The sequence below is a fragment of the Myotis nattereri genome, assembly GCF_964212035.1.
Source record: "Myotis nattereri genome assembly, chromosome: 14".
Taxonomy (NCBI): domain Eukaryota; kingdom Metazoa; phylum Chordata; class Mammalia; order Chiroptera; family Vespertilionidae; genus Myotis; species Myotis nattereri.
This window is the reverse complement of record NC_138089.1, coordinates 56,748,664-56,774,818: the sequence shown is the minus strand read 5'-3', so window position 1 is coordinate 56,774,818 and position 26,155 is coordinate 56,748,664. Positions and strand designations below refer to the sequence as shown.

The following is a 26,155-nucleotide window of genomic DNA, read 5'->3' as shown; positions in this document are numbered from 1 at the left end:
CCTCCTGGTTCATAGGTCAGGGGTCAACCCCTGAGCCACGCGGGCCGGGCTGGGTGTTTATCACACACATCACTCCCCGTGTTCCCAGCTTCTTGGAGTCTGTGAAGGTGACGCAGGGGTCACAGGGGCGCCCACTTGGGGAAGAACAGGATGCTCTGTGACTCCCCGAGAAGGCCCGTCTGCATGTGAGGGAGCAGGAGCAGGTTTTCTGGGGGGCCTGGGTCGGTGAGACCGGAGAGGTGACAAGGGTTCTTGAAGAACCCTTGTATTCCAAGGATGGAAGTTTTGGTTTTGGGTGAAAATCCAAATTATTGTGATAGGGCAAAGTTCTCTCTTACACCTTTTTTTTTCCTGGTAGATTCAACTAAGAGCACTTGTTGAGGTTAAAGCACTCACATTTGCTTCTTGTTGATCACTGAGAGAGAAAGAATTCTATAGGGCCCCTGTAGTTACATTGTGAAATCCCTGCATGAGGAGAGAGAAAAGGAGAATATGTCATTTTTTTCCATGTCTCTAATATTCAGAAATATTCCCCTGAGAAAATTGGGGAGAAGAGACAGGGAATAAGGTTATGTGTGCCTAGCTCCTGATAAGCCTTCTCAAGCTCTGAAAGAATAACAGGATAACTGATAACTCTCTCTCTCTCTCTCTCTCTCTCTCTGGAACCAAACCTCAGACCCTTCAGTCCACAGGCCGACGCTCAATCTGTTGCGCCAAACCAGTCACGGCTCTTTGAGGGAAGATAAAACGGCCTCAAAAAGAATTGTTTGTCAATTGAGGGGTTACTTTAAAGCAAATACATGAACCTGGTGAAAGGGAGAAAGACAGTGAGGAGGAAGTGTGACCCTTTCATACAGCTCCTCATGTTGTGGTGACCCCCAATTTCATTGTTACAAATTGAACATAATTAAAGCACAAAAACAATATGTCATTATATATGTGTTGCCCCGCCATCATGGCTCAGTGGTTGAGCATTGACCTATGACTCAAGAGGTCACGATTCGATTCCTAGTCAGGGTTCCTGAAAAGGTGGCCTTCAGGAGTAATCCTATCTCAAACATCTACTTAGGAAAGTATATCGTTTTCTAGCCACTATGCTGTAACCTGGAAACTAGTACAAAATTAATATTGAATGTAAACTGCAATTGAAAAAAAAGTTTCAAAAAGGAAAAAAAAAAAAAAAAGAAAGAAAGAAAGAAATCTACTTAGGAACTAAGAAGCCAAAAGATTATTCTGTCCTCTCTGTTCTCCCTTACGTTAGGCAATAAACATTATCCTCTCTATCCAGTTTTAATGGTGGAATAGATGCAGAATTAAAAACAAATTAGTTATCAAGAAGAAAAAATATATCAGATGAGATTTCAAAATATAATTCTTATCCATAGGCATAAAAACAGTGGGGAAATGTCATTATTGTTGTTACTACTATTATTAAATGACTGCTTCTTGGAAGCTTGGATATCAACATTGAGAAAACTCAAAAAAACAAACAAAAAAAAACCAAAAAATAATAATCAATGGGAAAATATCCTCTGGTGAGGATTAACAACAGAACATCGGTGCGGTGGCCATGGGGAGCGTGGATGGGGATGGGGAGCGTGGATGGGGATGGAGATGCCCAGTTAGCCGCAAACTAAGGAAATGGCCGTGAGAATGGAGAGGAGGTTCCGGAGGGAGGTCGGATCAGCAGGACCTCCGAGAGGATGGGGTTCATGATTTGCAGAAACGAGAAGATAGGAAGGAGTCAAAGGTGACTCCTCCGTTTCCAGCGTGGGCACCAGGGCGGTGCATGGAAGACCTGGTCAGGGAGACGGAAGGTTCCGGAAGGAGCCGACAGGGGCAGGGAGTGCACGTTCATCTGGGGCTGACTGCGTGTGCAATGGGTGTGGAAGAACCAGCTGGATGTGTCTGCGCACCTGGAGATTCATTGGACAAACCGGGACTCAGGAGAGGGCTGAGCCGCAGACGGGATGTGGGAGCCGTGAGCAGGCGGACGGCCGTGGGAACCACACGGTGGACCAGGTGCTCTCGGCGGGCACCTAGCACCTGTCGGCACGTGGGCGGGTCTGCCTCTCACCTGGGAAGTGGGTGGAAACGTAACTGTTGAGTGGAGGATGCCTGCTTTACAATCCCATTTAAAGGGCTGACGGTTACCATGGATACTAGTAAGTAATTCATGTATTAAGTCAACTCAAGTCAAAGGTCAGCGTGACTCACCTGGTGGGCAGGTGCACTAAACGTGGAAATCACCGGTGTTGACATGGAGCGGAGTTGTTTTGTTTTGTTTGGGGATGTTCCTGCTGTTTATTTTCTCGGTGTGCTGCCCCCTGTCGGTCGAGAAGCAGTGCCGCCCCTCTCCCTGCAGGAAGGGGGCGCTCTGAGCCCAGCAAGGCCTGACCCACAAACCCTCCCCTCCCTCCCAGCATCCCAGGTCTCAGAAGCGTCAGTGTCTCCGAGCTGTGGCATTGACCCATTTCCTCAAACCCACGAGTTTCCAAGACCGGAATGAAGATGGGGGTACTATTCTCCTTTAAGCAAAATAAACTTGAAAAAGGCCCGGACAGTGCAAACAGGCGCCGTCAGCAAGAAGAAACCTCCTGTTGGCACATTGGAACGGCTGCTGAGCTTCCCGTGTCCCCGGGTAGCCTTTAAAATGCATTAGCCAATTATTTTTTTTTAATGGGGCTTTCACCTGAATGCCGCTGCTGATCACGGTAGATGCTTTACTGCAACGGCCTTCATTCAGAGGCGAGGCGAAGGATGGCCCATTATTTCTAATTAAACACATTAAAATTGTTTTATGTTCTATGCGGCATTTAAGGTAGACATTTAAATGCTCCTAAAAGGAGGAAATGGTAAAGATTTCTTTCAAATATCAGTGACCGTGATGCCGACAGTGTTTTTAAAACGTATTAACCCATTCTCAGTGTATTTTTTGCATATAGTTAGCAGGTGGCTGTTAGAATGCCATCAGCATTATAGGCTGGGGGTGCCATGTCGGTGACATTCCTGGAAAAGGCACAGCTTTGGGGACAGAGGACAGCAGTCCCTGCTTGCGGAGCTGAGCGTGGATGGAGAGGGTGACTGTTGGGGTCACGGGGGGCGGGCTGGGGGGGTTGGGGTGGGGGAATTCTTCTAAGGCTGGGTTGTGACATGGTTACACAAGCTGATGGATTTGTTCAAGCTCAGACCTGCACACCAACAAGGCTCACTAAGACCACATGCAGGTACCCGAATTTCCTTAAAATCTTACATGCAGTTTTACACTCGTCTCATCCCAACTTCATGAGCAGCTTCAGGTCCTTTAAAAACGCGAGAGATGCGGGTCCCCTTTGCCTTTGGGGACACATGGCGTCTTCCATCCGGTGAGATCCCTTCGGAGCGGGATCTAAACTTCCGCCCTGCCAAGCACAGGCTGCTGATGTGTCTGCGCGCGCATGTGTGTGGTTCTGTTGTGTGCCTGCGTGTGTGTGCACGTGCTCCTGTCTGTGCCCATTACTCCCTGGGCCGGGTGAAGGTAACGGAGAGCTGTATTTGCTTTTTGGTTTAACTTCAGCCCATGAGAGAGAGGAGCAGCCACGTGTGACGTTAGTTGGACACGTGGCTCAGCCCGGAGTCTTGGTGCCTCTGCTTGTGACACGGGCCCGAAAGCCCTGCGTCGCCGGGTTCGGCGTTCTGCTTGGTGCCATTTGCTTGGCACACGTTCTTGGCGAGAGGTTGGCTGAACTCCTGGCCTCCCCTGACCGGCAGGGAAAGGACAGGGTTTCCTTTGGGCAGATTGCTCCCAACGCTGTCCCTGCCCGTTTCTCTCCCAGCCCGGACGCCCCTCTCCTGACCTCAGGAGTCGCCCAGGTAAAACTGGAGTGGTTTATGTGGGCACCCACGCTGGCGGCTTTCCCACGGGGTCTCCGGCAGCGGCCGGTGTTGTTTCTAATACTAACCTTTCTCACTGTGTTGCCCAGATACTTAACAGTAAGTAGCGACACTGGGTTCAAAAGGAAAGAGATGAGAAAAGACCTTTCTAAATTTTTTTACAACAATCGAGTTTTCCATTATTTAAACCTTGAATAAGTAAATTCCACCCAAATATTATTAAAGAAACTGCTGCTTTCAAGTGACTTCTAAAATCCTATCAGCTACATTTTGCAGGTCACCATGCGGTTGTTAAATCCATATTTCAAATAGGACTTTTTATGGATTATGAACGTTAAGGCCACGTTTAAAATACTTTGCCGATGCTGTGATTCCCGCTAGGAGAGCTGGTTAACGCATCTACTTCACACCAGTTTCTTGTTCAAACTTGACACGTTACTTTGTAAACAGGCTCAGCATCACAGTTTCACCTACTGGGTGTGTCTCCCCAGGCCACGGAAGCCACAAATCCCACGAGCAGCCCGACACGCCCTCACTGAGAATGCAGAGAAAAGCACGGTGATGCACTTGTAGAAACTTGGAGCGTCCCTGCCTACTGCCTTTGCTGTTTTCTGCGAATATGTTGAGGAAGGAGCAGGTTCTTTCTCTGGAAGTAGAAACACTGACTGTTGTAACTCCATCAGGAGACACGACGCGAGGGCGTGGTGTTGCCTGTGAATTCTCGCGGAAAGGAAGGAGGGGGAAGCTGAGTGCTCACTGCCATTTCCTCGGCTGCAGTTTCTTCTCAGCCTAAGAAACCGGCTTCCACTCCAGCCCGGCTCCTGGTTACTCGCCGGGGTCCCCTTCTCAAGCCCCAGGGCAGGGTTCACTGGACTTCCTCCCCTGTTGCTCCTGCGGTCCTTGGCCACACGTGTCCTATGACAGTGTATGAAGAGAGTGTAGGGAAAGCCCACCTGATGCTCAGAGCCGGGCCTGGAGGGACAGTGGGGTCTTGTGGACCCTCCCCGGGGCCGGGGGGTAGGGGGTTCGGCTCCTGAGTTCGGGAGGAGGACGGTGTCTGCTGCCTGGAGAGAAGGGACAACATGAACGTGCTCAGAAGATGGAGCCCACATCCCCGTGTGACCCCCCGCTCCGCCATGAGTCCTGGCCGCCTCCTGTGACCTGACCCCTGAGATGCGCTCCCAAGGGGCACAGTGGCAGCCTGTCGGTTCTGCTCACACGAAATCGACTACAGTGACACTGAACCCGGCGGGGGCAGCCACGTCGCAGGAACCCTGGCTCCCAGGCAGCCTGCTCCGCACTTTCCCCTCTTTAATCAGACTGTGTTATTACCGACGCTCAGCTGTGGCCACGCAGTTCAGGTCAGGGTTGCCAAGACAACGGTGGGCTTTCTGAACAAACAGGGCTTCTGAAGGGTCCTACATGCGATGCCATCTCTGAAGCAGCCTGGGCCCTCGGGCAGCTGAGGGCAATGACCTTTATCATCCCAAGCCGTCCGCAGACACACGAGGTTAAGTGAATTCACCCCTATGACGATGAAAGGGGGAGACCAAGGGAGGGGGACGTAGAGGTAGAGTGTGGAGCTGGCCGCTCCTCAGAGCGAGCTGGAGAGCCACCTTCTGAACGCTCGTCTCGTGAACCCACATTTAACTCTGGTGCCTCGCCCGGCGCCGCCGGCATCTGGGCCCAGGCCGTTTGCAGAAAGCATGCCCTGAAAGCCTAGGGAGCCGTGTCACCCACGGGCGCTGTGGGGCGGTGTGGGTTACGGAAGGCTGGCTGCTGGAAGCAGTCCCTCCATCCTTTCCTGACGGGTGTCAGTGTGTCTGCCGTGACATGCCCAGGGGCCTCTCTGAGCACTTCCTGGAAGAACCCGCCCTGGAAGGAGATAGCCAGTGAGCTCACCGTCTTCCCGCCGAGGAGTGTGCGTTCTCTGAGAGTGCCTGTGTTAGGAGTCGGTGCGCCTCCTGCGTGGCAGCCTTGCTGGGTCGCTGCCCCTCCGTTCAGGGTGGCCAGGGGAGCGGAGGGGGGGGGGGGGCAGGCTTGCTAGTGAGGAGTGAGGGTTGCTGAGCCTCGCGCCCAGGGGATTTCCTGTTCTCCCAACATCCCTAATGGGTCCCTGTGTGTCCTGAAAGTTCCGCCGTCACCCCGTCGCAGCACGGGAGGACAGCTGTCATGGCCTGGCTGTTCTCCGGTACCGGCCAGAGCATCCGTGTCAGCTGAACTCTCGGTCATTCCACAAGCGACTTCGGTCCCTGGTCTGAGCGCTCACCACCCTCCCAGGGTGGGGCCCAGCTTCCTGGAGCCCCCAGTCCCACCTCCTCCCTCTCGCTCCGGGCCGAGGCCTCCCGGCATCCTCTCTCCGCTTCCTCCACTTGTGAACGTCTCCAGCAAATCGCTTGTCTCTATTAGTCATGGCAGGTCGCATTTCTGGATGGAAGCTACGGGTCAGTGCTGTGCTCTTTGGGGTCAGGGCAGAAAACTCCCACCGGCGGGATTAGCCTTCGTGGTGGGTCACGTGCTTATACTCACACTTCCCCCTTTGAGACTTTTTTCTGCCAGTTTTCTCCTTTCTGCCTCCCCTACAAAAGGGAGGGAGGGAAGAACCCTTTTGTAGGTTCGATTCCCGGTCAGGGCACATGCCCGGGTTGTGGGCTCGATCCCCAGTGTGGGGCGTGCAGGAGGCAGCCGATCAGTGAACCTCTCTCATCACTGATGCTTCTCTCTCTCCCTCTCCCTTCCTCTCTCTGAAATCAATAAAAGTATATATATTTTAAAAATCTGGATTTTCCTGGGTTGAATGTGCTTCTCCCAGGTTCATAATGAAAGGCCAGTGGGTTCCTTATTTCTCGGGTCCTGTTCTGAATTTAAGGAAAACAGTCTCGGCCCACTTTTTATTTTCTCCAAACGGATGAGGGTAAGGCACGAGCGACCTGCCACGCCACGCCTGTGTGGAAAATAGTCCCCACTTATTTGATGTTGGAACCTCCCACATTAGGTGCAAGGTCGGTAACGCAGTTAACTCATCTCTCCCAGGGGATGAAACTTAACTTCCATTTCCCTTTATTTCGAGGAATGCCTCAAAAGTACTAGTGTAAGGCAGCACTTCTGTTAGAAAAATTGCTATTTATTTTGGGGGGAAATGGGACTGCTATACATTTACTTGTCGAATCTGTATTTCCTTTAGAATTTCTTTCCTAAAAGAGGGAGGGCTCAGCATAGCCAATGTGACGAAGGCCGACGCTGGGACGTACACCTGCTTCGCAGAAAACCAGTTCGGGACGGCCAACGACTCCACGCGCCTGGTGGTCACAGGTGGGGTCCCCACGCGGGCGGAAGCACACGGGCCACTGTGCTGGTGACCTGTGTTACGTCACACTGTTCTGCTCTGTGAGATCTCTGGCATCCTCTCTGTCTTTTTCAACATCCTTGATAGTGTCTGGAGATATTTATGACCACAGAAGGGTCGTTGATATCCGTAAAAGCCACTTAGAGTTATGCATTTATTCTGTTCATTTATGGGGAATGTCTGGCCCGAGGACCGTATAGGGCCCATGAAGTCATTTGGTCTGGCCCTGCCCAGGCATGAGGGGTGAGTAAATGAAGTGTTTGACCAAATGGAGCAGGCTCATTTTTAAGTGGATAATTTTGTGTGGCCTGAGAATGATGTTATAAGTAGCCACATGCCCTTTGCAGAAAAAAGGTTTCCCCACCCCTGACTTATTCGAGAAAAAAACAGAGCACCTACTGTGCGCAGGTCCTCGGTCATGTCATCAGCGCAGATGAAGATGCTGCCCTGGGAGGCTGGCCTCCTAGCTGAGGTCGGAAGAAAACAAACAGTGGGAATGAAAAGCAGGGAATTAGTGGAAGGAGAACACTGCAAACCATCCGAAACTTGGGGGCGTGTGGGAGGTGAGCCGGGCAGACAGGCACACTCTAGGCTAGATGAGCAGTCGGCCTGGGAACGTCGCTTTCATGGAAACAAAATGCTGGTGTTTTGCTTAAAACCTGATTTCCACCCCCCCCACCCCCCCAGACCCCACGAGAATAACGCTGGCGCCGTCGAACATGGACGTGTCTGTGGGCGAGAGCGTGGTCCTGCCCTGCCAGGTGCGGCACGACCCCCTGCTGGATGTTGCGTTCACCTGGTACTTCAACGGGGCGCTCGCCGACTTCCAGAAGGACAGCTCTCACCTGGAGAAGGTGGGCGGGGTAAGTGGCCCTTCCTTCCTGCTCGGTGTAGACTCGAAAAGCAGCGCGAGTGTGACACTCAGGAGATGCCTCAGAAGGCTGGTTTCCTCATTAGTGGTTCTCACCGAGTCAGGCTGTTGAGAGCTTCACCCGTGGTGACTCGGCTGCCCTGCTTGGTGTAGGTTCTCCATGAGGCACGAAGCCGTCTCCCTACAAGAGACAGGTAGCGGAAACATGGAGTTTCATAAAGGAATCCCTTCGCCTGGGAATTCAGGTCTTTATCTAAAGCAGTGGTTCTCAACCTTCTGGCCCTTTCAATACAGTTCCTCATGGTGTGACCCAACCATAGAATTATTTTCGTTGCTCCTTCATAACTGTAATGTTGCTACTGTTATGAATCGTCATGTAAATATCTGATATGCAGCATGGTCTTAGGCGACCCCTGTGAAAGGGTCGTTCGACCGCCAAAGGGGTCACGAACCACAGGTTGAGAACCGCTGCTCTAAGGGCTGGTTCGTGGCCTTGAATTGGTGTATGGACCTGTGCCTTGGTGACAGCATTCTGCCGTCAGCATAAATCAGTAAGCCCTCCACCGCGACATGACCCTTAAGCACAGGCAATTCAGGAAATTGGTTTCCTGCTGCGTGAGGAGTCACGTAACACCTCTTCCCTGGGATTGTGTGCCGGCGGCAGCATTGGCGTGAACACGGGGGGAGGTTGGTCTGCTTGTCTTTTACCACAAGTGTTTCCGAAGTGGTCTTTTAGGAGGGAGAGGGGCAGTTTAAAAAATGAAAACCCAAAATCACAGCTTTCAACCCATCCAGCCCCTTGCCATCAGGACTAGGCTGCATATGCAATAGTCATTGATTACAAAAAGCCAACACACCTTTTGGGGAAAATTACATAAGCTCAAAAAGCTCCAGCAAGCCCGGCTGCCCAAATCTGCCCCTACCCTCCGCCCCCCGGAGACCCACGCACGCCCTCCTCTTCCCAGGAGATTTGCACACCGGTGGGAACCAGAGAAAAGCAGGAGCGAGTCCTGAGCTGGCTATAAAGAGAAGTGTCACCTGGTGGGAGGAGATAGACTCTGAGACCATAGCCTCTGCCCTCATTTAGTTTTGAAACATAAATGCCCAGAGGAAAGCTGGTCTTCAGCCATGGGAATCTGTCTGCAGGCCTGGCGGTTTCCCCTCTATCTCCTGTGTGGTTTTCACCCTCTTGTTCCTATTTCCATACGTTCTGGGGTGTCGGTCTTCACCTTCCCCATGCGTTCGTCTCTCTGGATACAGGTCTCCTCCTTGGCCACAGCCTTCACAAGGGTTTGTGTTTGCAGAATAAAAGTGTGCTCCTGGCGTGTTTATTCCCGCAGAGCTCCTCGGGCGATTTAATGATCAGGAACATCCAGCTGAAGCACGGGGGGAAGTACGTCTGCGTGGTGCAGAGTGCGGTGGACAGTGTCTCCTCGGCCGCTGACCTGGTAGTGAGAGGTAAACGCCGTGGCAACGTGTTTCTTATTGAACATCTTCCCTGGGCCTTTCTCCCTGCAGCGAAACCAGGATGAGGGGGCAGAGGAGCATGCGATTTTAATGTTGATTTGTCCCCTGGTCCCTGAGAATGTGACAGTAAGGGTGGGTGCAAATTCAAAGAAGTACAAATTTCAACTCCACCCTCCGTATAGCTTTAGCACAGCAACTGCTCAGCTGATGTGCTGTGAGCATGTAGTGAAGTCAGTGATCGAGTTTAATATGAAAGGGAATCGTCGTGCATGCACACACTTGTGCATAAGTGTGTGCATGTACACACGTGTGTGTGCATGTGCGCGTGTGGTGCGTGTAGACACGTATGTGTGTTTTGTGTGTGTGTGTATGTGTGTATTTGTGTGTGCATGTGTATGGAAACTCCAGAAGAATCAGTGTCATCCTGAATGCCTAGGGCAGTGGTCGGCAAACTCACTAGTCAACAGAGCCAAATATCAACAGTACAACAATTGAAATTTCTGTTGAGAGCCAAATTTTTTTTTTTAAATATATTTTATTGATTTTTTACGGAGAGGAAGGGAGAGAGATAGAGAGTTAGAAACATCGATGAGAGAGAAACATCGATCAGCTGCCTCCTGCACATCTCCTACTGGGGATGTGCCCGCAACCCAGGTACATGCCCTTGACCAGAATCGAACCTGGGACCTTTCAGTCCGCAGGCCGGTGCTCTATCCACTGAGCCAAACCGGTTTCGGCAAGAGCCAAATTTTTTAAACTTAAACTATATAGGTAGGTACATTGTTATTAACTTAATTAGGGTACTCCTAAGGTTTAGGAAGAGCCACGCTCAAGAGGCCAAAGAGCCGCATGTGGCTCGCAAGCCGCAGTTTGCCAACCACGGGCCTAGGGAACCTGAGCTGCTCTCCAAGGTGCTGATTCGCTGCTGGGCTGAAATGACCCGCATGTCTCCCAGAGCACAGCAGCCCAGATGACCTTCTGGGACGACTGAGATGTGCCCAGTGGTGGCAGGAGTGGGAACCCCGCCCAAAGCAAAGGACATTGAGTTTGAAAAAGTGCAGAAATCCTTCTGAACAGGGGCCTCAAAAGCAGGCGTCATGTGCCGCTGTGAGGCATCCCGATTGCGGAATGACTGCCTCACAGTCAGATTTAAGGCCTAACAACAGAAGCCGCGGGGGGGAGGTGGTTTTATTACAAGTAAATGGCCTTTTCTGTAAGTGCCTTTGGAATCAGGATTCTGGCAGTATTAAAGTGGTCATGTGACCTGCTCTTCCCTTCGGAAAAAGAGGGTGACGCGTGCGGCCTAGCTCCTCCTGCTTGCCTTCCCAGGTTCCCCTGGGCCACCAGGAAACGTGCAGGTGGAAGAGATTACAGACACAACAGCCCAGGTGTCCTGGACAGAAGGCACCGACAACCACAGCCCCATCACCTCCTATTCCGTCCAGGCGAGGACCCCTTTCTCCGTGGGCTGGCAGGCCGCCAGGACAGGTAAGGGGTCAGGCCGATGCCGTGGGTACCTGTCCGTGGATTGCCAGTCGGCACTGACCCACGCAGACTCTGACCTCTCTGACTTGCTCTTTGTAGTGCCCGAGGTCATTGATGGGAATACACACACTGCCACTGTAGTCGAGTTAAACCCGTGGGTGGAGTACGAATTTCGGGTTGTAGCCAGCAACAGACTCGGAGGTGGAGAACCCAGTTTGCCCTCAGAAAAAGTAAGAACTGAAGAGGCAGGTTAGTGTTCCGTTTCCTGAGTAACGAGCGGGTTGGCAGGTTTCCCCGGGTGCGAGCTTGCATTCCCCTCGGCCTTGGTCTCCCGGCCAGCAGGGGACCGGCCTCAGTGGCCCATCGGGGCAACGAGCCCCCGTCTTTAATGGCAGGACTGGCCGTACGGCACTTGTCAGAAAGACTCCCTGGAACGTGCCTCAGATGTACTCTGGCATGTCCAGCGTCCAGGGCATTGTCGGCGTCCACTAATGCATGTTGAGTGGATCTGGTGTTGTCACTTCAGGTGATAATTACTCGCTGACCTCGTCACCCTGTTAGCAGGGAGGTGCTGTTCTCATTTGTAAGGAGCCCCGACAGACTGTGGGATAATGATGACTCGGAGTCGGCGGCCAGGAAACCTCGCTCCGCCGCCGGCCCCCGAATGAGTTCAAACAGTGCACGAGGAGGGACATTCGGCCCCTGAGGACTCAGCCAGGAGAGAACCATTGCTAGAATGCCCCACCTCAGGAAACGATTCACGTGAACCATACAACCGTTTGACAATTCTGAAAATGTCCTGACGTCCCAGCTAAAAACAAAAAAACCTGCATCCTGTCCCACGATCGAGGCATCTGAGGGGACGCAACGGCTCCCTGTCAGATTCTGTAATATGAAGCGATACTCCGTAAATCGTTGTTTTAAACACAGCCCGTGTGTCCGTGTCGGATCTAAGCCAGGATCGGAGTGATGGCACCCGTTTCCATAACTTGAACGATGCTGCCTCACTCGGGGCAACGTAGATAGCACGGTTGCCAGACCTGGATGCCGTGGGCCATGGGGACCACGTCTGCCTGGTGCTCATTCATTTTCTCACCTGGCATGTTAAGGAGCGTCCCCTGTGGCCGAGCAGCTCCTGGGTGCGGTGGGTGCCGCTGTGAATGAGACCAGCTGCAGGGGCCCTGTATTCTAGCCGCGTCCGGGGCTTTCTCAGCACCGGCTCGCATAGGAGAGAAAGCGGGTGCCTGTGTGAGGGTCAGTAGCTCATCAGGGGCCTCGAGGCTCCCAGGCGGGGCATTTTCATGTAAAGCCGCTGTTCTGTGACCGTCCTATTATCATGCCTGGTGAAGCACTGCCTTGTTGTGCAGACCTTCAGACTGAGTCCACTTTTTTTCTTACAGGTTGAAACCTTGATCATTTCATACAAATGTAAATTATGTACCGATTCCCCCCCAAAGATATAGGCAGCTTACCCTTGAACAAGGTGGGGGTGAGGGGCACTGATGCTCATACATTTGACAGTCAGACTCTCAGAAACTGAAGTTGTAGCTCAGTGTCCCCTGGGGTTGGTCCCCAGGACCCCTGTGAATAAATACAAGGTGCTCAGCCCCCTGACAGCACGTGGCGGGTCAGTGCGTGTGGCCAGCTCTGCCTCTGTGCATTGCAGACTCCAGACCGCAGATCCAAACCAGGGCAGGTGTTCGCTGAGAAAAACACATGCATAAGTGCTGCTCAAGGGCCCACTGCATACATACATGGAGAGATACGTTGCATACATGCAGACACATGTGTGCAAAATGTGCCTGTGATCAGATTATGTCAATTATGGAAAACGAGCAAGATCGCGTCGTCTTTCAGGCACAGGTTGCCGAAGGCAGGCAGGGTTTCACCTGTGTCTCTCTAACCTCACAGTCCCTGAAGTGCCTCCTTCCGAGGTCAGTGGGGGAGGCGGAAGCCGGTCTGAACTGGTGATAACTTGGGAGGTGAGTGTCTGGGTCGCATCTCCCTTCAGGGCCCTGCTGTTCCCACAATCCTCGGGGCCTCAAATGGGGGTCTCCTGGGGGGCTGGTGCTGGGATCCTGCTGTTCTCACAGTCCTCGGGGCCTGGAGGGGTGCTAAGGGGGTTGTTGGGGTTCTATTGGCAGCCAGTACTTTCTAAAAAATACATTTTTATTAATTTCAGAGAGGAAGGGAGAGGGAGAGAAAGATGGAAATATTGATGAGAGAAAACATCATCTATTGACTGCCTCCTGCACGCCCCCGACTGGGGATGGAGCCCGCAACCCGGGCATGTGCCCTGACAGGAAATCGAAGGGTGACCTCCTGGTTCATAGGTCATTGCTCAACCACTGAGCCACGCCAGCCAGGAGGCTCATGCTGTTAAAGCTCAGGCCGGCTAATCACTGTGCCTAGCGTTTTTCATATTTTTAAAAATTGCATCATCGTGACATTTTACAGACAGAGCACTAAGGCGTAGAGTTATTAAATAATTTGCCTGAGGTCATCGGGCTGGGAAACCCAGGGGGAGAGCCCGGTCCTGGCTGCTGACCCCCAGCTGCCCGTGCGGCGTCCGGAGCAGCTGTGCCCTCGCTGGTGAGGGACCCCCCGCCCCCCGGGACGCGCCCCTGACGCCGCAGGTGCTGGCTGCTGGTCCTCCTCTCGGCTGCTGCTGGATGCCATAATTAGGAACAGTTTTAATGAGCACATTTAAAGCAGAAGCACTAGCATTGTCTCTACGATTTAAAGACGTTGAAAAACGTTCAAAGTCGAGATCGTGATGGGATGGGAGTAGGAGTTTTTGATGTGACCCAAATGCAGCTTTGAGTGGGTACGTGTTTTTATTTCCCATTTATCTAGTTCTACGGTTTTGTACTTAATTGTCATCTCCATGTGTGGTTTCTGTTCCTAAAGTCAACATGAGGGATAAGGTGATATTGATTTGGCATAGGAGAGGTGTTTATTCCACTTACTATTACTGTTATTATCATCATCATTCTTATTATCATTATCATTCAGAACTCGGGCGGAAAACATCATGCTCAAACGCATGAACAGCTTTGGAAAGTTTCAGAATGAAAGTTCTCACGTGGGTCCCACTGTGCTTCCCCTTAGCTTAGCACCCAGGCAATACTGTGTGGATCCCTCCCTGGTGCGCCCCCTGCAGGCCGGGCTGGCAGCAGCACGCACCCAGCCGTGGTCCCCTAGGTGACCGGGGTTCTCTCTTTCACAGCCGGTCCCCGAGGAGCTGCAGAATGGCGAGGGCTTTGGGTACGTCGTCGCCTTCCGCCCCCTGGGAGTCACCACCTGGATCCAGACCGTGGTCACGTCCCCCGACGCCCCACGATACGTGTTCAGGAACGAGAGCATCGTGCCCTTTGCGCCGTACCAAGTGAAAGTGGGCGTTTACAACAACAAGGGCGAAGGGCCCTTCAGCCCCGTGGCCACCGTGTTCTCGGCAGAGGAAGGTACGCACAGGGCGATGGTGCTTCGGGTCCAGCCCGAGCCCCAGCCGCGGCCCCTGCCCGGTTTGGGAGTTCTCTGTGGCCTCAGATACAGCTCTTCACCGAGCCACGGCCGGGGGCATGGTGAGGTGCCCACGTGACGTGGAGACTCGGCCGATGGTGAGCGGACGTCAGGGCCGGTCACAGGTCTGTTTGTGGGGACGTCCTGAGTCCCAGCTGTGACAGCTTCCTCCCGTCCCGTGTGCAGGTTCAGTTCCTGATCAGGGCACATACCCAGGTTTCAGGTTCGGTCCCTGCTCGGGGCGCGATCGATGTTTCTCTCTCACATCGATGTTTCTCTCTCTCCCTCCCTCCCTCTCCCCCTCCCCTTCTCTCTCTAACATCAGTAAACATACCCTCAGGTGAGGATTAAAGAAAAAAGACAGTTCCCTATGTTCTCCTGGAAATGCCCTCGTCTCCAGGGTCACAGGTTCCCACGACCGAGCAAGTTGACCCACCGGAGGGGCGGCCAGGGCACAACCGTGGGGAGGTCTGACGGTGCGGCTTCGAGCTGTGGCCCAATGCATCACATCCCACCGGGACTGGGCCCCATCCCGTTGTTCGGCCTTTCTTTATGCCTCCTGCCCCCCAGATACTGTCCCTGCTTAGAGAATAACGCTGACGGAGGAGACCCCTGTGCCATTGCGGGTTCATAGGTCGGGAGCCGCGGAGCGCTGTCTCCGGAGTTAACGGGTGTCCAGTGCGCGCCTCGGCCAGGCGTTACCTCGGTGCAGTGTTCCAGGGAGGAGAGGCCTGCGGGTGCGGTTATGACTTCTCATGTACACACGAGGAAAGGGAAGCTTGGTGGAAGAAATGAGGAAATGGGCCCAAACCCGTGCAGACGCCCTGAGCCAGGATTTTGACCCGGGGCCTCTGCTCTGCACCTTTCTGAGCTCAGGAAACAGATTTCACAGGGTCTCCTCTGCGGCCAGTTCCCCCAGGTGGCCCGAGCTGCCCTGCCTGAGAGCAGTAAGTCACTCAGGTTTTCTTCCTACCCTCCCCCCCCCTCTTATCCTCTCCTTTTCTGCTGAGTAGAAAGCAAACATGTATCACAAACATCTTTGCAAAAGAAAGAGCTTTTCCGTATTCACAGCCAGACCCCATTTGCAAGCCCTGCTGGGGTTTTCAGGACAAGGGCTGGTTTGGGGTCCCCGGGAGGAGGGGAGGAGGGATGGCAGCCAACCAGGGAGCTCTTGGCCTGGAGGCCCCTGGTGGTGGTGGGGGTGGGGGTGGGGGTGGGGCGGGGGGGGTGCCAGAGGGGGCAGACATGCCTTACCCCTCCCGCCTCCCGCACGCTCCTCCTGTTCTCACGCTCCTCCACGGAGGACTTGGGTGAAGGCCTCTCTGTTCCTGACGTCAGGAAAGGCTGGTTCTGTCTATGAAAAAGGCGAGGGACTTACTGGAAACATGCTGGGATCTCTCACCGAGTCCAAGGAGAGGGTAAACAGAAAGCCTCATGGGGGTGGGGGGCTTCATCAGAGATGCCCTGGGGCCCGGATGGGCTGCCTCGGGCGCCCAGACTGACGGGTAGGCCCCCAGTTCTCCTCGTCTCCCCAAACCAACGTTCACATCCCCAGGAGAAGCATCTCCGAGGCCCAGGCTGGGGCCAGGAATCTGTCTCTATTGGTCAGGGCCATGGTGGAGAGCTGGGTCGCTTAACACAGAAGTGGATTCTGGGGGAGAAGTCTCCTCTTCAGAGCTCTGCCTGAGAGGGGGGTCCCTGGGAACCCAGGATGCCGCTCCCTCCTACAGGGGTGACCTGGGACTGTCCATGTGTGTCTACACCGTCCAGAGGACCCACCCTCCACATGAGTGTGCGAGTGTGTGAGTGTGCGAGTGTGCGAGGGCCTGGGCCAGAGAAGGTGCTTGCTGAATAACTTCTGGGATGAATGAATTCTGGAGCCCTTGACTTGGCAAGTCACAAAAGGATGATCAGCCCAGCTGGCGTAGCTCAGTGGTTGAGCATTGACCTATGAACTAGGAGGTCACGGTTCAATTCCCAGGCAGGGCACATGCCCAGGTTGTGGGCTCAATCCCCAATAGGGGGAATGCAGGAGGCAGCTGATCCATGATTCTGTCTCATCATGGATATTTCTCTCTCTCTCTCTCTCTCTCTCTCTCTCTTCTTCCCTCCCTCCCTCCCTCTCCTTCCTCTCTGAAGTCAATAAAAAATTATTTTAAAAAAGAAGAAGAATCAGTAGCATTTGTGGGCACAGGGGCTCCCAGCAGGAGCTGCGGGTGACGAAAAGGCATGGTGGTGGGTGGAGAGGACAGAGGGAAAGAGGGAGACAAGCTGGGCCTGGACGGGGGGCAGGAGCAGGGAGCCCGGGCCACCGTGGCCCCTGAGCCAGGAGACGCCGTGGCTCTGATGTCCTCTGTCCCTGAGGAACGGAAGTGGGCCAGTGTCTCTGTTTTCATGACGTGGTTCGTGACGTTAAATAATTTTTACTGAATAGTCTATGAATTTTCAAATGCATTAACCTGCTCTCTGACAATAAGAACTTCAGTAGATTTTTAACATTTCCTGCCAACATTGTATTTTGGTTGGTGTTCCCAAGCAGAACCTACAGCGGCTCCAGCTCACGTCCGGGCCCACAGCCTGTCCTCCTCAGAAATTGAGGTGTCCTGGAGCGCCGTCCCGTGGAAGCTGAGCAGTGGCCGTCTCCTCGGCTACGAGGTACTTGCTCTCAGAAGCGCGGTCTGGAGGGGGCCACACCCCTCGCTCCGTCCCTGTCCGTCTTTTTAACGGTGACGTCCTCGCTACCGTCTGGCTTTCACTGGCATTTCGCCAGCGCGTGGTCCCATGTGAATATCCAGGGATCTTGAAATGAACTCAACAAGTTGATTGAAAATAACGTTAGTTGGGGTAGAAAAGGAAAAAAATAGCCATCGGAAAGGAACTGGATCCCCTGGGCACGGTTTTTAGAAGGCTTGGCCGAGACACGAGGGTGAGATCGGCCTGTCTGGTTCGCGTTCAGGGGACGTCCATGCCGTGAGGGTGGTCCTCAGCTCTCGGTCTTCCTTTCTTGGTGGCCTTGGCATCTGTAGACAAATAACTCCTTTCCTTTCTCCAGGTACTGTCTCCTCCTTGAGCCTCCATGGCTCAGAGCCCACTGTGTGCAGCACACAGTAGGCACTTTGCGAATACTTGTCTACACGATGACATACATCAGGGCGCCCACTTTAGTGAGAGCCGCTGAGCGTGAAGGTGGCCCTGTCGTGTTTGGGCGCCCACTTTAGTGAGAGCCGCTGAGCGTGAAGGTGGCCCTGTCGTGTTTGGGCGCCCACTTTAGTGAGAGCCGCTGAGCGTGAAGGTGGCCCTGTCGTGTTTCGGCGCCCACTTTAATGAGAGCCGCTGAGCGTGAAGGTGGCCCTGTTGTGTTTGGGCGCCCACTTTAGTGAGAGCCGCTGAGCGTGAAGGTGGCCCTGTCGTGTTTGGGCGCCCACTTTAGTGAGAGCCGCTGAGCGTGAAGGTGGCCCTGTCGTGTTTGGGCGCCCACTTTAGTGAGAGCCGCTGAGCGTGAAGGTGGCCCTGTCGTGTTTCGGCCCCCAGGTGCGGTACTGGACCAGTGGAGAGGAGGGCTCTCCGCACAGAGTGAAGGTGGTGGCAGGGGAGACCGCGGCCCGACTCCACGGGCTGAAGAGCCACCTGGTCTACCACGCAGCCGTCCGGGCTTACAACAGCGCGGGCGCCGGGCCCTTCAGCGCCACGGTGAATGCCACCACCAAGAAGACGCGTAGGTATCTTGCGTGTTGGGTGGGGTCGGCGGGAGTTTGCATCCGGAATGGCAGCTTCTCTGTGTGGGGGCAGCCAGCCCAGTTCAGCCCCTGCAAACACAGAGCCACAGGCATTTTCCCGATCCCCCAAACCCTAGGGGAACGAGCACGGCCCGTTAAACTGTGACCAACTTACTCGCTTGGGATTTCGGATAAGTGTGAGAAAGTTAACATTCATGTCAAGGAATCAGAGGTGATTTCTCTTCCTCTCTCTCCTACGTTGTTTGAAAGATGGCAACGTAGAGTAAAAGGTTTTACCCTCAGCGGTGGGTCCAGGAGGGATGCTTTAAACCTGACCAGGCAAAAGCATTGCCCTGAGCTGAGTCTGTTAGCTGTGCTCGTGGGGACTCATTCCCAGCACCAGGCTGGAGTTAGACCATGGAGCATGTGGGTTGCAAGTAAACTGAAAAGATCATCGTTATGTATGTTTGGTATTCCCAACATCTATTGTGAATTGGTAAGATTTAAATATACAGCATTACATATTCAAAGCACAGTGTCCATCAAAAGTTCCAATTGCAAAAATATATGCAACAGGTTTATCTGGCTCTTTTCCTGACTTGGCAACTGATGTGAGTACTTGGGAGGAGACGGTGGTTGTAAAACCCATGAGACACCATCCTGGGACCAGCGAGGGACTCGGTGAACTGACCCGGCCGGAGGAGGGGGCTGGTTATAAATCAATAGGAATATGGCGGCCGTGCATAGAAGTAAATTTTTAAAAAGAAGCAGAAACCACTGTAATATTTTCAATAATAAAGTTAAGTTTATAAAAATAAAACATAGGGCGACTGAAAAAATAAAAATAAGCCAAACCCTTCATGATTGAGCGATGGTACATGAATACCCAATGTAATGTGCAAATTGCAGGAAACAAGGATAGTGATTATGATTTTTTCATTTTTTAAATATATTTTTATTGATTTCAGAGAGGAAGGGAGGGATAGAGACATCAGTGGTGAGAGTATCATTGATCAGCTGCCTCCTGCACACCCCCTACTGAGGATCGAGCCCGAAACCCAGGCATGTGCCCTGAACCATGACCTCGTGGTTCATAGGTCGACGCTCAACCACTGAGCCAGACCGGCCGGGCATGATTATGATTTTAACGGCTGGTGCTTCCACTGTTCTGTGAACGTCTCAAGCATTGAATTCCCTAATTCTCAACTTAGAGAGAGGGCGCCAAGGCGTACGCAGCCCCTGACTGTCCCCAGATCACAGAGGAAGGAGTGGGACAGCCACCCATACCCGGCCCTGTCCTCTGGGTGCCCTGTCCATTGACACGGATATTCGTGTCTCATTGAACACCAGGTTACTGGGACTCTACCCTATGCCCAGGACCCGGGAGGGGTGATCTGAGATAGGCAGCACTGCTGTGCACATGCGCTGTGCAATGATGGAAGTTCCACCAATGGAACAAAATCTCTGGAAATTCCACAGTTCATCAGGCATCTGCATGTTGGCCGTGGCTGTTACCATGGACACGTTCCCACACTGAGTGGGTAATATAGAGATAACTGAAATCCCTAGCCCAGCCGGCATGGCTCAGTGGTTGAGGGTCAACCTATGAACTAGGAGGTCACTGTTCGATTCCTGGTCAGGGCACATGCCCGGGTTGCGGGCTTGATCCCCACCAGTCTGGGGCGTGCAGGAGGCAGCCGGTCAATGATTCTCATCATCGATATTTCTATCTCTCTTCCTTCCTCTCTGAAATCAATAAAAATATATATATATATATATATATATTTCTACTAGTAAAAATCTCTAATCACCCTAACATTGTATAAAAAGAACATGGCTAGTTTTTAAATTTCGTGTCAGTCATTTTTCAAACATACCACGATACCCATGAAACAGAATCTCTTACAGCTGTTTGCGATATTATAGTTCCTTCACTGTCGTCCTAACCTTTGAAGTGGCTTTAGCTGCAAATCCTACTTGCGGGTTTTGGTAAGGCTTTTGTGGTTATCGCCAGGGAGACAATTGGCGGCATGCTTTGGGCGTCAAGAACTAAACCGAGGGCTTTGATGACTCGCTGGCTGGCTGTTCACCCAGCCCTGTGCCCGGTGTGGCCCTGGGAGCCACTCATTACATCTCGATTGGTGGCTGAAATCTACAGAAGCCCTGGCCTCGCACCCCCTGTACACAGACCAGGTCCCCAAAATGCCCACCAGGCCGGCGGCAGTCCTCGGCTCACTTCCTACCACCCAGGCCTCCTCCACTCCTGCAGGCCCTGCCCTCTGCCCAGGGAGCCCTGTGTCCTGGTGCCCATGTGGCAAGTTCCCGTGCCCTCTCGGCCTTTGCTCCAATGTCGCCGCAGTGCCACCACGGGCGCCCCCAGCTAGGAAGTGTGGCCCTCACCCATCTGCGGACACTCCCGACACTCCTGTCGCCCTCCTGGCTCTGACGCCAGCGCAGCACCCGCCTGCGTTACCGCCGTCTCGCCACCTGCACGGGCTGGAGCGTGGGCCCCTCGGGCAGAGACCGCCCGCTTCCATCGCCACTGTCCCCAGCGCTCTGTCCCCAGGGTCCTCAGAACAGGTGGTGCCCTGAGTGTGTGGACAGACGAGATGGTCCCCATCGTCAGGGTCTGTTCCGGGGTGGCCTTGTTCTCCCCCAGGTCCCTCCTCAGGGCAGCAGCGATTCCATCGGCACCTCAAGGTTATTTCTCCCAACCAGACACGCTGGGAAAGTGGGCGTCTTCCCCCCTGCACAGCGCCCTCCTCGGCTCTTCCCAGATCCTGGCTCTGGGGCCACATGATGGAGGGTGGGGCCTGGCCCCCCTGGAACCAGGGGTCCTGGGTTTGTGGCTGCACTGATGACGACATGTGTGTCCACCTGAGAAATGAGTGTTGACCGGTTCTGTCCGCTTTGCACTTGAGGTTTTCTGGCTCCGCCCGCACGCTGTGCATCCCCCGCGGTAGATGCTGGTCCGCTGCCTCCCTGAGGGCCCCTTCTCTGCCCGGGGGCAGTTCCCTCCAAGCTCGGTCCCTGTTAACCCCTCACTCTCACTTCCAGCGCCCAGCCAGCCGCCGGGAAACGTGGTCTGGAACGCTACGGACGCCAAGGTGTTTCTGAGCTGGGAGCAGGTCAGAGCCATGGAAAACGAGTCGGAAGTGACGGGGTACAAGGTGAGTGGCGGGGTTTGTGGTGGTCTTGGCTCCCACCAGGGCTTTCCAGGCAGCTGGGCTCAATTTCCTCCGTGAGGGAGGTACGGCTTCTGACTACAACTAATGACGTCATTTACATGTTAAGCCTTTTATGAAAAAGGCTTGTTCTCAAAATGTCTGATTCCTTAAATACAATGAAAGCGAAATAATTCTGCTCACGTGGGGGTTTTGGACAAAATGTTTGTAAATTGTTTATGTTAGTTTGCTGCGTCTGATGCTACCTATGGACGATTTTAAAAACAATGAAAGCTGCCTGGCTGGCGTGGCTCAGTGGTTGAGCGTTGACCGATGAACCAGGAGGTCACAGCTCGATTCCTGGTCAGGGCACATGCGGGGTTTTCTGGCTCAATCCCCAGTAGGGGGTGTGTAGGAGGCAGCTGATCAATGTTCCTCTCTCTCATTGTGTTTCTATCCCTCTCCCTTCCTCTCTCAAAAATATCAGCAAATCATATTTGAGCCTTAGGTTTGGCTCAGTGGATAGAGCTTCTGCCCATCCATGGTTCAGTTCCGATCAAGGGTACGGATGTTGGTTGCAGGTTAGATTCCCAGGCCTTGGTCAGTGCCCAGCCCTGGTCAGGGCATGTGCAGGAAGCAACCAATCGATGTGTCTCTCTCACATCTCTCTGTGTATCTCTCCCCCGCCCTTCCACTCTCTCTAAAAAGCAATGGGAAAATACCCTCGGGTGAGGACCAACAACAACGAACATATTTAAGAAAACACAATGAGAAGCATTGGCTCAGGTCCTCCATGTGTGTCCGTGATCAGGGCAGGGGGCCTGTCCCCACCCGGACACCTTCCCGCTCAGCTCTCCGGGTGACCCTAACCCTCCCAGACGCTGTGGTTGATGGCCCCGCCATGTGCGAACCCCGGGCGATGACCGTGGAGAGCGAGCCAGCTGAGGATGGGACTTAAGCTGGGCGGGTAGAGATGGCAGGCACAAGGCCAGAGCCGTGAGTTCCACGAGAAACGCAAACGTGGGTGACATGAGTGTGTGTGGGCGCCTTCCAGGTGTTCTACAGGACTAGCGGCCAGGGGGGCCTGCAGGTGCTGAGCACAAACCGCACGTCGGCTGAGCTGCGGCTGCCCGTCCAGGAGGGCTACGTCGTCCACGTCCGGGCCACGACGGCCGGAGGGGACGGGGCCAGCAGCGCGCCCGTCAGGATCCCGAGGAGAACCAGTAAGCGGACCGGCCACACACTCTCCCCCACAACGCCCTTGGGGACCCCGAGTCCTCAGGGCCCGTCTGCCCGCTCCTTCCCCACACTCTGCTCATCGGGTGCTGAGACAGTTTGGGGCATGAGGGGTGAGGCAGGGGGAACTAATTCCTCGCGAGTCGTGCAAAATCAGGGGAAGGGTAAGGCAGGAAGACAAAAAAGACGTGGAGAAATATGTAGCAAAACCATCAGTTTGGATTCCCCCCCACCCCATGCTTGCCCAGGGAAGCTTGCTTTAATGAAACCCTCCATTGATCTCAATTGTGTGTGTCATAGAGTAGAATTGTTTTCAAAATTAAGTTTTCTCGGATTCAGTTAACGTTAAGTGATAGTGTACGAACAAAGCCTAGAATTGTTTAAGAAAACGTAAATACAGCCCGGCCGGTGTTGCTCAGTGGTTGAGCGTGGACCCAAGAACCAGGAGGTCACAGGTTCAATTCCCAGTCAGGGCACATACCCTGGTTGCAGGCTCACTCCCCAGTAGGAGGTGTGCAGGGAGCAGCTGATCAGTGATTCTCTCTCATCATTTATGTTTCTCTCTCTCTCTCTCCCTCTCCCTCTCCCTCTCCCTCTCCCTCCCTCTTATTCCCTTTTAAAAATACTTTAAAAAAGAAAGAAGGAGGGAAGGCGGGAGGAAGGGAAGGGAAAGGAAGGGAAGGGAAGGGAAGGGAGGGAGGAAACCAGTGTGTTCATAGATCCCCTTGGCAGCTAACATGTGCCCCACTGTAAACAGAAGGTGCTGATCATGACGTGTGGTCCTTCCTGCTCTGAGAGGAGGAGGGGGAGTCTTGCCGTGGCCGGTGATGCAGGAGCCGTAGTAACCAGCTGTCTCTCACCTCAACAGGTTCGGACGCCAGGGGCTCCCCGTCGGCCATCGCCAACGTCCACCCCGTGTCACACTACCTGCCGGCAGTCCTGCTCGTGGCTCATGCCCTGTGGTGATAGCAGCTCTTTTTTACTATTTACTGCAAGTTAATTGGTTACAAAAAAAAAAGTGCTTTCATGAAATGCAGTGATTATGCATGGTTTCCCCCCACCCCCAACTCTGTATTTTTAACTTTCTACGCAGGTAAAATACAAATATAATTCAAAGACAAGCAGTACATCCTTTTAGGGGAATCTGAAATGCCTTAATACTTGATAAACCAAAGGACTTTATATATATGATGTATTTCAGACTTTTGATACAGAGGGTATCCCCCCAAAATTCAACACACACGTTGAATAACTATAAAGGCGGTGTTTATTAAAATACATTTCATTCTCAAAATGGAGCTATGGGCTGTGGAAGGGGGTACGCATTTTTGGGGGGACACCCTAGAGGTGTCTGTAAGCGATGGTTTTACACACTGCCTGTGGGTGAAGACTCCCATCCTCCCACGCGGACACACGTCTGTTTGTTGTGTCTTTTATTCATGCAGAGAAGCTCATTGAGTCCAAAAGTTAGGTTCCCCGCCAGAGCAGCGGTGCTTGGGAGAGTTGATCAGTGTTATTTTAAAGGGGTCAAAACGCCTTTAGAAACTGCCCTGTCCTGAAGAGGGCGCATGGGATTCGAAGGAGGGTTGGAAAATGCTGCCCTGGGGGCCCCAGTGGGGGCTGTTTGGCCCCAGTGTCCTAGGGAGGGGGTGGGATTCTTCCCACGCCACTTTACCCAAAACTCATCTGTAAACCGTGGGGACGGTCTCACCCCCCTTACCTGCCTCGGCCCCGGGAAGGACTTGGAACAGAGAAGGAAGGAGGCGTGAGCGGGGCTGCCTGCCCGGTGCAGACCGTGGAGCGAATGTGTTGACAGCAGATGCGAGGACTGCGGTGCTTTCACAGCCCGCAGCCCATTCCAGAGCGGGCTTCTGTTTCATTCAAAGACGCTGTGAAATTGGAAGGGTCACACTTTCTCCTTCTCAGAAATTAAAAAAATAATAATGAGCATGACTTGTGTCCTTCACGCCTAGGAACAAGTCGCAGCTTTTATTAAAACCCCGTGGGCAAGAGAAGGAAGGACCTGAATCTCAACCCAGACATTAAACAAAATCCACACGACTTTTCATTTCCAATGTCGGGTTCCATTAAGAGGCCCTCTCTTTTTGGGGTGACAGAGACGGGCTTTTTTTTCTTAAATGAAATCCAACGGGTCTATCTGAGAGAGTCGGGCAGGCTTTTTAGTTCCTGCGGTAAATTTGTAATAGAGCCGGGCGAGGCTGCTGACTCTGATGTGTGCGGTTTTCAAAGGCTTTTCAAGGACGCGACTTCAGAGCAATATGCAGAGAATAACGTGAAATCCGCAGATTGAGTGTCAGACGAGGCAAAAACAATTTTTTACCTCTCTCTTTTTTTTTTTTTTACCAATTTCACATTTTGCAGAAACTTGTTCTTCTCTGCAGAATTCTCAGAATTTGAAGCCAACAGTTTCATGTGCCAGAAAGCATAGCGCCTTGCTTTTACGTTTAGCAATTTCATTTAAGATAAAGTCGTCCTCCGCAGAGGAGAAGAATATTTATAACTCTCTCCGCAAGGTCTGTATATACTGTAAATACCGAGGAAAACCTAACCATCGCTCCTTCAGTCAAAAACAGAGGCTGCGCTCTCTCCAGTACCTGTGTGTGCAGCCGCACGGAATGGAGCGGCGCCTCTTTATGACGTAGCGATTCCTATGCTTCCATTTTCAACACCATTGCTCTGTGTCTATGGCGTTTCTAGCAAGATATCTCCATGAGATTTGTACATTGTTTCATATTGAAAAGTATAAAAGGTATCTTTACATTTCTGTGTGTGTATCCTATGGTTATCTGTATGTATTCTTTTCTATCATTCTAATAAAATTTATAACAATCACTTGCCTGTCCGTGATGAATTAGGGGATGGTCCAAAGGAACATTGAAAGGGCCCCGGAATGATTCTATTTTTTCCCGCTTCTCTGTTGTACCAGGATATTTTAAGAAGTATGTGTGCACCCTATCGACTGAGTATGCCCAGCCTGTGAGACGATGCCCTCTCTATTCGAGGCATAGCAGGTGCGGGAAGGGAGGGGAGAGAGGGGAAGCAGAAAATTTACTTTGTAGAATGATGGTATTGAGTCTGTTCTGGCTTTATTTGGTTGATGGCAGCTACTTGTATATTTTTGACAAGTATTTTTTTTTTAAAGATTGTTATCAATTTGCTGGGCTCTGCATAGACTTTCTCTTTGGTGTTGGGGTTAGAGAGCCTGGCTTTTAAGCATCCCTTGTGATAGAAAAGGTTCTAAATATTTGAAAAAAAATATACTAGAAAAAAAAGATTAGTTTCTGACTAGTACCGGTATGTAGAAGATGATATGCCAGCTCTCTGTAGAACTAAACTGTCCTACCAGACTTTCCTTTGCTATTTATACACTTTTATAGGAAAATAAATGGCTCTTACAGAAAGACCACACAATGCAATGTAAGCCTTCATTAACTGGCCTCGGCCTTCGTTGCCC

The 26,155-nt window shown here is 52.7% G+C and overlaps 1 protein-coding gene across 1 annotated transcript in view; it reads left to right on the top strand.

The window, feature by feature from the left end:
• CNTN3 (contactin 3) overlaps positions 1-25,533 on the top strand; it is a 118,555-nt gene extending 93,022 nt beyond the window's left edge. The window contains exons 12-23 of the mRNA XM_081106594.1: positions 7,058-7,185; positions 7,907-8,082; positions 9,431-9,548; positions 10,887-11,045; positions 11,142-11,291; positions 12,954-13,024; positions 14,272-14,506; positions 17,104-17,219; positions 18,096-18,279; positions 21,338-21,450; positions 22,499-22,667; positions 23,549-25,533. Coding sequence (XP_080962720.1) covers positions 7,058-7,185; positions 7,907-8,082; positions 9,431-9,548; positions 10,887-11,045; positions 11,142-11,291; positions 12,954-13,024; positions 14,272-14,506; positions 17,104-17,219; positions 18,096-18,279; positions 21,338-21,450; positions 22,499-22,667; positions 23,549-23,646 — 1,717 coding nt within the window. The 3' untranslated portion in view covers positions 23,647-25,533. The remainder of the gene's footprint in view (positions 1-7,057; positions 7,186-7,906; positions 8,083-9,430; positions 9,549-10,886; positions 11,046-11,141; positions 11,292-12,953; positions 13,025-14,271; positions 14,507-17,103; positions 17,220-18,095; positions 18,280-21,337; positions 21,451-22,498; positions 22,668-23,548) is intronic.
• The last annotated feature ends 622 nt before the right edge of the window (positions 25,534-26,155 follow it).